This window comes from Typopeltis vanoorti, chromosome 3, assembly GCF_054136105.1.
Source record: "Typopeltis vanoorti isolate ZY-2024b chromosome 3, IOZ_Tvanoo_1.0, whole genome shotgun sequence".
Taxonomy (NCBI): Eukaryota; Metazoa; Arthropoda; class Arachnida; order Uropygi; family Thelyphonidae; genus Typopeltis; species Typopeltis vanoorti.
In genome coordinates, this window is record NC_143551.1 from 83,016,389 (window position 1) to 83,028,452 (window position 12,064).

The 12,064-nt window shown below is 36.9% G+C and overlaps 1 protein-coding gene across 1 annotated transcript; it reads right to left on the minus strand.

Annotated features, from left to right (window-relative positions):
- Positions 1-921: 921 nt before the first annotated feature.
- LOC150108333 (uncharacterized) lies at positions 922-11,003 on the minus strand. Its single transcript, XM_090390702.1, has 2 exons — positions 5,117-11,003; positions 922-1,151 (listed from the first exon to the last, which is right to left on the minus strand). The coding sequence occupies exon 1, from the start codon at positions 10,331-10,333 to the stop codon at positions 6,821-6,823; it is 3,513 nt and encodes a 1,170-aa protein (XP_090246828.1). The 5' UTR covers positions 10,334-11,003; the 3' UTR covers positions 922-1,151; positions 5,117-6,820.
- Between the last annotated feature and the right edge of the window lie 1,061 nt (positions 11,004-12,064).

Sequence of the window (12,064 nt, forward strand, 5' to 3'; positions counted from 1 at the left end):
GACAAGATCAAGATCAAGATAAGATAAGGAATCGTGACGTGATTGGTTGATGACGTCATTGTGTGCATGGCTTCATGAGTGTGTAATGTTTGGAATTTCCGTGTGGGCAAGTGTGTCACTGGCTTCTGTTGTTGTGTTTTGGTTCGCGTATGGGATTATGGGTGATGGTAGAGATAAGGATTCGTGTTGTGATTGGTGGTGCAGTTCTGACAAGATGAAGATCAAGATAAGATAAGGAATGGTGAGGTGGGTGTGTGTTGTTTTCAGATGTAGATAAGTGACGTCATTTTTTATTTGTAAATAAATGTCGTCATTTGTTATTTGTAAATAAGTGACGTTGTTGTTTTGAATGGAAAGGATGATATTAGTGGATAAGAACTCGTGTCGTGATTGGTATTTTCCCAGGGTGACACACATCCGTCATTGTCGTCTATGGGAATTCTTAGCGTATGTCGTGATGGTGGATGTGATTAGATTTTTCTGAATAATTAATTATATACTAGTGTCACTCAAACATACGGTTTTTTTTTATTTTTTTTTATTCTTATTTTATTTTATATAGATGGTTGTACTAATTTTCCAATACATTTGCGGTATTTGTTTCCTGTTAAAGGGTGGGAATTCTTAGAGTAAGTCGTGATGGCGGCAGTCTTTCGAGCTTTTCTGAATAATTAATTATATACTGATGTCACTCAAACACACATACCTTTTTTTTTTTTTCTTCTATATACATGTTCTAATCAAGTTCATATTTTATTCATAATTCATCCGAATATTTTGATTTGTCTAAAATTAAGATCTTAAATTCAATAAATAAATAAATAAACAAATCGTGTGTGTATTCACGGTTATTGCAAAAGTGTTCTCTTAAACATACATAACACATCAAAGACACTGTTTGTTCTTTTAAGTTTACATATTTATTTCACAGATATTATTTACAATGCAATATGCAGAAATAGGAATTTACATATATCACCAATGCAAATGGTGTTTTTCTTGGCGTAACATTTCTTTGATGAGGCAAGTTTGGTTGCCTGCTTTTGATACTACTTCCCAAATGATTATGGCTATTTCTCCGGTTATTAATGTTAGCAGTACTGCTATAAAAGCAAGTAACTGCCACTTTTGCGATGTTTCTTGATTTTCACCTGCAAAGAAAAAAAAAACCATTGATAGTAATGGAAAAGTTAGCAGATTACTATAATCCTAATACAGTAGTTAGTTTTGGAAGTATCAAAGCTTTACAGAAACATACAAATTTGTCACATGAAACCGTGAAAAGTTGGTTAGCAACACAACCTACTTATGTGAGACATAAACCCATTAGAAGAAAGTTTAAACGCAATCAAATCAAAGTCCCGACACTTTTACATACTTTTCAATGTGATTTGGCAGATATGTCATCCCTTGCAAAAGAGAATGGGGGTGTGTGTTTCCTTCTTGTATGCATTGATTGTTTTTCCCGATTTGCGTGGGTTCGAACACTGAAGAAGAAATCAGCAGACGATGTTGTTAAGGCTTTCGAGTCTATTTTTAAAGAGGAAAGGCCATGTTACATAAACACTGATCAAGGAAAAGAGTTTTGCAACAAGAAAGTTCGTGCATTGTTTAAGAACCATAATATTCATTTCTACACAACCAGGAGTGAAATGAAAGCACCCATTGCAGAAAGATTTATCAGAACATTGAAAACAAAGATCTACAAATGGATGACGTATACTAAAAGTAAAAGTTATACGAAAGTTTTGCCGACCCTTGTACATACTTATAACCTCACACCACACCGCACTATCGGTATGGCTCCTTCGCAAGTTAACCTTCACAACGAGGATCGTGTTTGGAAATATTTGTACGGAACCCAAGAGGAGACTACCAAACCAAAATTTCAAGTAGGTGATAGTGTGGTTTTAAGCGATGATACCCACAAATTTAGAAAAGGGTATTGGGGTAACTGGACACGAGAATTGTTCACTATTGCTCAGGTTATTAATAGAAACCCTGTAGTATATAGAGTTCGCAGTAGGGACGGAGAGATAGTGGAGGGAACTTTCTATGAACCTCAACTGCAAAAGGCTAATATACCCAATGAACTTCCGGAAGACGTGTATCTAATCGAACAAGTACTTAAGCAACGCAAACAGAAAGGAAAGCTTCAGTATTTTGTTAAGTGGCTCGGTTATCCCTCATCGTATAATTCTTGGGTTCGTAGCGAAGATGTTTTACTTAACCCTTCCCAGTAATGCCAGTATGAAAATGTTTCCTACAAACACGCAAACGAAATTTCAAGTGGAATTACCACATGAGATCAGACTTAAAGGTAAATGGGAAGTTGCTCTTGCTGAAATTCATCTTCCGGGAGAATTTAATAACATTGATTCCGGTTATGATGAGTTTCATATGATACGTGCAATTGGGGGAGGTGTCAACAATATCGAGAACAACAACATCGCAGGAAATAAAGTTTTCGAAAAGTCTAAAGAAGGATTTTACAAAGTGTACAAGATTCCCCAAGGCAGTTACAATTCACCCTCTGAACTTCTTCAAGCAATGTTTGATGTGAGTTCTGTGATTACTGGAAAAAAGAATCCAAATAACACTATTTCTCTGACAGTCCCAAAAGATTACAACCTGTTGTTTCCCAACGAGGCCTCGGGTTTGGGGCTTCTACTGGGTTTTAATCAGATTGGTGTTAAACTGAAAGGTACAATCACAGGGAAATATCCAGTTGATATAAAGAGGGGTGTAGCCGCATATTTTGTTTATTCTGATTTAATACAAGAACAGATAGTTGGTGATACATGTGCACCATTGTTACGAGTTGTTCAGTGCAGCACTAAGTGCTCCTTCGTTTTTGCTCAACCTGATTATTATCCGTTACGAAAACAAACATTTCAGTCAATTAGCATTGAAATTCGTTCTGACAGCGGCGAATTGTTCCACTTTCGTGGTGGCAAGACAATAGTTAAATTACAGTTCCGACAAGTGAAGGATGACTGATTATCTCAGATATTACACATTGCAGGCAGGTGGGGCTCAAATGTTTACGGGCCCCCCAATACAGCGGGGGTACGGATTAGGTAGCATTTTCAGAAGTGCCTTCTCCTTTCTAAGTCCACTTTTAAAACCTGCAGCTCAATTTGTCGGTCGTCAAGCCTTAAAAGCCGGTCAGCATATGATAGGAGATGTCTTGGAAGGGGTACCTGTACGTCGAGCCTTTATAAACAGAGCATCAGAAGCTGGGAAAACCATTGCTGAAAAGGCTCAGAGTCGATTACTTCAGAGAGGTCAAGGAAGCAAGAAGAAAAAAACGAATACTAAAAAACGCAAGCGAGATGACATCTTTTGCTGAGGATATGATGTCAGAGTTAGATCTTTTTTCCCACCCTCGTGTCAACATGTGTGTGGAAAGAAGTTCTTATGTTACCTACCAACCAATATCCAGTACTGACAGTGGAGGTCCTGTGGAATTTTGCATACCAGGTACATCTGAAGAATACTTGGATTTGGGAAACTCATACCTACGTGTTCGTGTGCGCATCACCGACAATGATAATAAACCTATCGAAGATTCTTCAGTTGGTGTTGTGAATAATTTTTTCCATTCCCTGTTCAGTCAAATTGACGTTTTTCTCCAAGATAAACTAGTGAATGTGGCATCAGACACGTATCCTTATAGGGCTTATATTGAAAACCTACTAAATTATGACAGAGATGCTAAAAACAGTCAACTCACAAATGAACTATTTGTTAAAGATGATGTGGCTAATGTTAGTGATATGTTTACCAAAAGTGAATGTGGGATGCGTAGACGACAAGCTCGAATTAACCAATCAAAAAGTGTCGAGATGCTTGGGCGAATACACGCTGACATCATGCATCAAGACCGGTACTTGATCAATAACGTTACTGTTCGTGTTCGTATGGTTCGCAGTTCTCCCGAATTTTGTTTACTGACTGCAAATGCTGATTCTAAGGCTAAAGTGCAAATTGAAGAGGCTACACTTTTTGTCCGCAAAGTCAAAATAAATTCAAAGATTCAACTGGCTCACCTGTCTGTGTTAGACAAGTCAAACATGATATACCCCATCAATCGTGTGCAAGTGTCTTATTTTTCAATTCCCAAGGGTATGTCAGATGCCACACGAGACAATCTGTATCTAGGTGAAATACCATCTAGATTAATTATTGGACTGGTCGCTAGTGATGGATTTAATGGCACTTTCAACAGAAATCCATTTAATTTTCATCATTTCAATCTGAATTTTCTTGTAGTGACCGCTGACGGTATTCAGTATCCCTCACAACCTTTGACTCCGAACTTCAAAGAAAGGCATTACAGCAGATGTTACATGTCACTGTTCACATCACTAGGTAAATGGAACAGAGACTGTGGTAATGACATTTCTTATGAAGAATACGTAAAGGGAAACGTTCTCTATGGATTTGACTTATCGCCAGATCAAAATGCCGTTGCCCCCCATGTCAGCCTGTTAAGAAGAGGAAGTGTGCGACTCGAGGTTAAATTTGCTCAACCTCTTCCTGAAAACATCACAGTGGTTCTTTATGCAGAATTTGAGTGTACGTTATCCGTAACAAAGGATCGTTCTGTGTTACTGGACTATGAACACTGAACAATTAGTAAGCATACTAGAGTTAGAACCCACGACGAGAAAAGTGGGTTTAGGAGTTTGTGCTCGTGATGAATTGCCACTATATCCGATCAGAAAACAACAGTCGATGTTCGTCGTGAACACAGATCCGACCTGGTTGCCAGGACAACATTGGCAAGCTATCTATATTAAAGACAAACACGGTGATTTTTTCGATAGCTTCGGTCGTCCACCCGAAAACGATATTGTTAACTTTCTGAATATTAATACTAATAAATGGTATTATAATTCTGTAATTGTACAAGCTAAGGAATCTGTCGCTTGTGGTTTGCATTGTGTGTATTTTTTAATATTGAGATGTCGTGGTCTTTCTATGCAAAATATTATTAACAAATGTTATTCTAAGGATTTATGGTTAAATGATATTGTAGTAACTAATGCTGTTACAGATCATTTACTGAAAATAAAAAATAATTAAAAAAAAAAAATTGTTTTTCACTTACCATTTTTTCCAAACCAGTTTCTTATTCCCACGCAGCTTTCGGGGAGATAGAGAGATGAATTTGGTACTCCTTCTTCGAGCTCTCTTGCGGGGAGGGATTGGTGTGGAAGCATTTTCTTCACTGGGAGTGGCTGATGTTGATGGTTGATGGGAATGGTTCTGGGTATTTGGTTTGTTCAGTAAAGGTTCTGGACGTGGTATTCTATGTTCCTGTTGCTCTCCTTCTGTGAGAGCCAATTGGTTTTTCAACCCTAAATACTTTTGCAGAACATTTAAATATGCTTTTACTTTTTCATCTGCATGTTTATTTCTTATTTTTAAAATAGCACTCATTTCATCATCAAGTGCATACAATTCACGCTCCTCTGGTGATTGGAGAAGCGTAAATTTTTTAAACATATTCATTTTCTAATAAGTGAAGTCAATAAAGGAACAATGATACTGCCTAATAATGGGAACAGTGCTCCTCCGTGCTGTAAAACCAATTTTCTTCTGGTTATGAAGGGAAGCGATTTGTTACTTAGTGCTCTTATAATTTTTTTTTTCCTTCGTAGGCGTGACTTTTGCTTGTTTTTTAGTGGAATATTTCCACATAATACATTTTTGCAAATTTCACAGAGTGTAGTGATTTGGCTGGAGGTGCAATGTTTTAAAGCATCATTTGCTTGTTTGGGAGAGGAATGAGATAAGTACTTGATGAGATATTCATAGCGTTTGAGTCTATCAGCCATTCAGGGATAAATACTGTATTGGGTTCTTCTCCTGGCAAAATCCGTGACCTCAAGCGTAAAATATCAGGTGTTTCCTGTCTAAAGTCTAAAACTAAATATGAGTGGGGTTCCCGTGTTGCATCTTTATAAATCTGAACTAACACGTTCGTTTGTCCTGGAAATACTTGGGAAGCTAAATGAGAAAACTGCAAAGAGTCTCGGGGATTTTTAAAAGCAATAACATAATGACTATTGAGAGAAATTGTACGAAAATGTGTACCTTTACAGAATAAATTTTGTGTCAGTAGAATGACACTAAGGTTACGGTGATGTGAACCTTTTATGAAAACATCAGCTATTTCCGTGCTGTCCTTAGCCTGGTGAACCAAATCATCGATTATGAGTAAATTTCTCACATTAGAATCAAATTCAGGTAACTTCAAACCATTCACGAACTCTATATTGGTAAATTTTTTAAATTTATCTTGATTTTCACTGTAACAGTAAACGATTCGTTCCGGTGGTGGTTTGATTAGTTGATTACAATGTTCTATGAGAGACAACACGAATGTTGTTTTTCCTGACTGAGTAGCTCCCGAAATTATACATGTAAATGGATGTATGAACATATTGAAAATGATAACATAATAAGACTGTGATTGTTTTATATAATCAGAGATCATGTAAAAACAAATAGATAATTGTTTTAATATCAAAAAAAATCTCCTTGTCAACATTTTTTTTTTTTAATCACAGTCACCATGTAATCATGCCAAGACGAATTTTCTTTTTTAATTCTAAGAAAAAAAAAAAAAAGCTATTGTGGAATAATAGTAACAATAACATTGATGTTAAAAATGTACAAGAGAAGGGCGACACTGCAAATCATCGTGTTGGGAAACAATCATGGATTTTTACCAACCAGGTAGAATGTTGTTTAGTTTTCTGTCCCATAGATGGCATCTTTTGCTTATGGGGTATATGAGTGTAAGGAATTATCCTTTAAAATACCCATAGGGAAAAGTGCATGTGTCTGTTGACACTATGCGCTTCGCAAAAGTGTATCCAAATCTTTTTGTTACTGAGGTCGTTTTGAGTTGACAGCTCCATTTGTCTCTGTGGACAGAAAATGGTACAGGAATTTGGATATTTTGTGGCTCACCCCTTACTGCTGCAATCATAGATTCCAGATTAATCTCAGTGGCCGCGCGAGAATTTAAAGTAATGCCTTTGCATTTGGTCACAATCTTACCCCTCCGCGTTCTGTAGGAATAAGATTTGGGGCCTGTGGTAACAAACTCAACAATAAAGTCACCGTCGAGTTCGTCACCTAGCTCCCCAAGGTAGTGACCAATGGACGGTGAGTAATCGCCCGGTTTTTCAATGAAAATCACAGAATCAGTATCTGTGTATAAAAGCCGTCTTTGCAAAGGTTCCATGACCTCGTATAACTTTATCCTACCGTAGGCAGCTACAAATGAGGAGATGACAGCATTCCCTTTCCTATTTTCAGGCTCAGTGCCTTCAACAGGCGAGTAGGCAACCATCATCTGCTCTTCTGAAACTAACCTGGCATCTTGGATAACTTTACTGTTATCTAAAAAAAGTTCTACGAGGTCTTCATAAGAGGAAATCACCTGGGTGTGAGTTCTTAACATTCTCATGCCAAGCCTTCCCCATAGAGAATTCAAACAAAGCTTAGCAAGTGAACGTTTACCAGGGTTTTTACTAATGTGCTCACTATTTAACATAACACCTTCCCTTAGCAAAAACTCGTCCAGATAAGCCTGTCGGTTTTGACCTTCAGGCCATCCAGATGCTTCCTGTTTCAGCTTCAGAAAGGTATCAATATAGTGAGCAAAGAAGTTTTCTTCCCCTTCAAATTTTTGAGAAAAATGCCACACCTCGTAAAATTCAATAACTTTATAACCGCGAGAACGTGCTAAATCTAACTCTGGACTGCACCAATAACCTGTAAATGATCGGTCCGTATGAGAGCATAATGGGGCCATTTCGGAAGCACACTTTCCACACAGGGGGAAGATTAATTTTTCGTTAACTGTGATGGGCAAAACCGGTAAAAAGAGATCTGTAGGTGCTTCCACTTTTGCATGGCAAATACCAAAGTATACCCCAGGAGAATAGTCGAAATTATCGATAATAACTTCGGGATGCCCCATAGGAAATACCTGGTATTTCATTACCCATGGATAAAGGCTATTGAAGTCCAAATACCGAATAACTTCCCCTTCTGACTGAATTTTGTGATACATTTTGTAGCAGTCGGTTCTGCCACCATGTAGAGCACTACGAGGTAATATGGGATCTGGAATATTAAGAGCAGCAATAAAGGATTTCAAGGCTGGGTTTTCAGAAATTTCTGCATTAAACTGACATTCCCAAATTGAGATAACGTCGAATCCTTGGCTACGAAAGTAGTTTTCGCGATCCTTCGTTTGCTCAAAAAGGGAAATCATGTCAGTGTTTCTGTATGGTTGGAATGTACTTGGTTTATAACAAAAAATACAACCATGGAAGAAGCACCCGTAATATTCAAAAATTAAGCTTCCACATTTCCCATCGACAAAATAAGGTCCGATGCGGACTTCTCCCCCCACAGATCGTGCATGTTGTATGGTTATGTTGTTCTGTTGTTCTTGCCATTTGAGCCAAGCCAAAGCCTTTCGACTTTGCACGTTTGCCCCTATGTAACCCCGAGCAGGAAGTATGGCCAATGTGTTAGGTTTCAAAAAGTTTTGGAGAAATACTCTCAAACATACTCCTGCAATTGTAATGTCATGGAGAAAGGGATCAATCTGGGTGAGCTGTATGAAGAGAGTGCGAAAAGTGTTGCAACTGTCTCGCAAAACACGCACGTCATCTTTCGTATAAGCTAAAAGTTCCGCTTTCAGACAGTATTCAGTGTCTAGCCGATTTTCGTACCAAGTCTCGAACTCTGTACGAGTTTCTTTATTCATAAATTCCGGCTGGAAATATGCTTTTTCGGGGATGACACCACGATAATCCAGAGAATCGGATGTGTGAAACTTATGAGGAAAGAAACCCTTACGAACTTCTGGGAGATCAAACATAGCAGGCAGTTTCCGAAGAGCGACACTTATGTAGGAAAAACTGTCAAGAAATATGATGTTTAAAGGGTCATAATAGATAGCAAGTATCTTCGATCCGTCAAACACTACACGGGGTTGGAAATTTTTTGAAAAAAGATATTCCAAAATAAAATACCCGTCAAAACCACGAAAATTGTGTGCAATTACACGAATATTTTCGTATTTTGGTTTGACAGTCCGAAGGATTTTACCATCTCGATCTCTTTTCATAATATTCTTGACAGAAAACAGCTCGTCTAGGAATTGACCCACACAGTTTTCACCCCAAAACTCGCGTTCGTGACTACCGAAATCAGCTATACATAATACTGGTACATGACGATGATTTTTAGCTATAGTTTCTGTGTCAAAAAAAACCATAGAAACTTGTTCATTTGAGACCTCAGATTTTTGCACAAAGCATTTCTGTTTTGGGTGAACTGATTTGCAGCGGGTGCAGAAATTTTCAGGTGGACAGACGTGGCTTTTATCTGTAGAGAAAGTAGCCAAACACTGTCCGCAACGATGGATTTTTGAACAAATATTATTTTGTATGTGCAAATTCAGACATTCGTTGCCGTAGAAAAATCTATTGCACGACTTGCACAAAAGGAGGTCCCGCACACTATGACTGGCGTTTGTGCGACATCGGATGCATATATTTTTGCATCTATGCATTTGCAATTTGATAGAGTCTTTGAATGTTCGAAAGCATGTGGGGCAATAATAGATTCCCCCAAACAGAGCTGGCATGCTACGCACTAAATCATAATGAGAGTTGCGGTATAAAAGACAGATTTGTTTACATGCATTTGGGCCCCGAAATACCACAGAAAAATCAGCATCTGCTGAAAAAATTACGATTTGGTATTCCGGAGTCAAATGTTTTTGAAAGAGATCTGCTTCTGGAATACCGCAAGAAATGAGCGGAACCCCTGCAATTTTGTGCAGAGTTAAAGCCCTCTTTGTTTGTAACTTTTTACAATCTAAACGCACTTGTCTGTATGTTGCAACATCATCAGTGTGTGAAGAAACACCCAGAACAAGTGCTCGGGCCATGCAAAGATTGTCTTTGTTGTTAATTTCCACAATAGCTTTTTTTATTTTCACAAATTCATCCAGGCTAAGCAGCGTTCTTCTTTTAACATTGCTTCTTCCACCACCATTGTTACTGATATTAATAAGTACGACATCGATCACAAGATCATTTGCTAAAAGAAACTCACGTTTCGATTGGGAGACAGCATAAAAAGCATCAACTATCCTATGGATAGTTAGTTCAGAAAGCAACATAAATGGTAAGTTTATGTTGCTTTCTAAACTGGATGCACTAACACCCAACCGAACGTGAGAAAAAGTTCCAGAACCCGATAAACGCTGAATGATCTCATTAAGCATATCTCGAAAAATATCAAAAAAACACTCTGGTGAAAAGAGTTCCAGATCACGAAATCGAACTTGATACTCTAATTGTCGAGTTTGATACTTTATAGATTTACGTGATCGGGCCACCGAAACAGTATAAAAGTCCCTGTAGAGTGAGGGTTCGATAGTAGTAGACGTAGAGAGTTTAGTTTCACATCCAGTAACTGAATGTGAATCATATAAATTTTGGGGAGGGTCGCGACTTCCTCCAGCCACACCAGCGATTGTTATATTAGAATTAATACCACGTCCTGTGATTTCCTCATTTTCACCAGTCAAATCTACCTCTACAATGGTAGGTTGATGGTTGAATATATTCCCATTACCATCAACGAACCGAATAACAGATGATCGCTATTAAAAAAAAAAAAATAAAATAAATAAAATTACTTTCTAGATTTCAGAAATATCTTTTAGAAATAAAAACTCAAGGTGATTTTAGCAATTTCAATACTACATAAGAGTTTCACTAACACACTTTTACTAAATATAACCCCTCAAAAATTTTACCCAAAAAATCCTAATAACCAAAAAATAAAACTAAATGTTACTCATCATAATGTTTTTAGCAATTTCGATACTACACAATGGTTTCACTATAACACAATATTACTAAATAACCACACTTAATATCTTTTCCCAATCAAAAAAAAAAAAAAAAAAAAAAAATATATATATATATATATATATATATATATATATATATGACTTATGGGATTTCACTTAACACAAAACAGAATCAATATCATGAACATGATTTTATTTTTCCATTGCAAAAACCACCTTATAACTTTATAGACAAAAATCGCTAATGTAGTCACTAAAATTCATATGACATTGCTAAAAAATGACAAAATTAACTTACTTTTTCTCCAGAAAAACTCATTTTGAAACTATAATAATCTTCTGAATGCATACAACTGTTACAAATACTACTAGAAAGTTACTACTAGAAACTCAAATGGAACCACACACCCACCCCATTAGTCTATTTATAAAAAATCAGAACCAATGGAAAACCAATAATCACAACATGTGACAATGAATAATTTAGTTCACAACGATCACTCAAGGTCAAATTACGAACCTTTGCTACCCATCAGTAGGGTATCACCTCGAAAACACTTAGTCACAACATTAAGCTGGAGTGCAATATGTGTAGGATAAGATGTGATGCGAACAAGTTAGGTCTCAAAGATCACATGAGGTCATTTACAAATCTTTGCTACCTAACACTATTGTAAACATTACTCACATGAAAGCTTGACTAATACACTACCCTGGAAATATTTTACCTTTGAAGTAAGCGCTATATACGGCTATGAAAAGAACGATGACTGACTGACCGGAAATGAGTCACTCAGTTATCTACAAACTAGCTTAATGAAAATTAACAGTGTGGGAAAGTAATTCACACACAATTTATTTATTTTACTCAGTTATTCTGGTTATAATATGTAGTTAACTGAATTTTAAAAGTAAAACCTATAATGAAAACGTCAAATGGATTTCAGATTTGTGTTTGAGTTCTGTGCTGTGAATATATGTTAAAAATCAACAATTTGGAATATTCAGAAAACCTATTTAGTACCAATATGTTCTCATTCTGGAAAGAAATGTAAGTGAATTTTAACTTAAACATAACAATTGATAATTGTAATACAATAATCAGTGGTCGTATGTTTTTAGTAAACGTAATTCTAA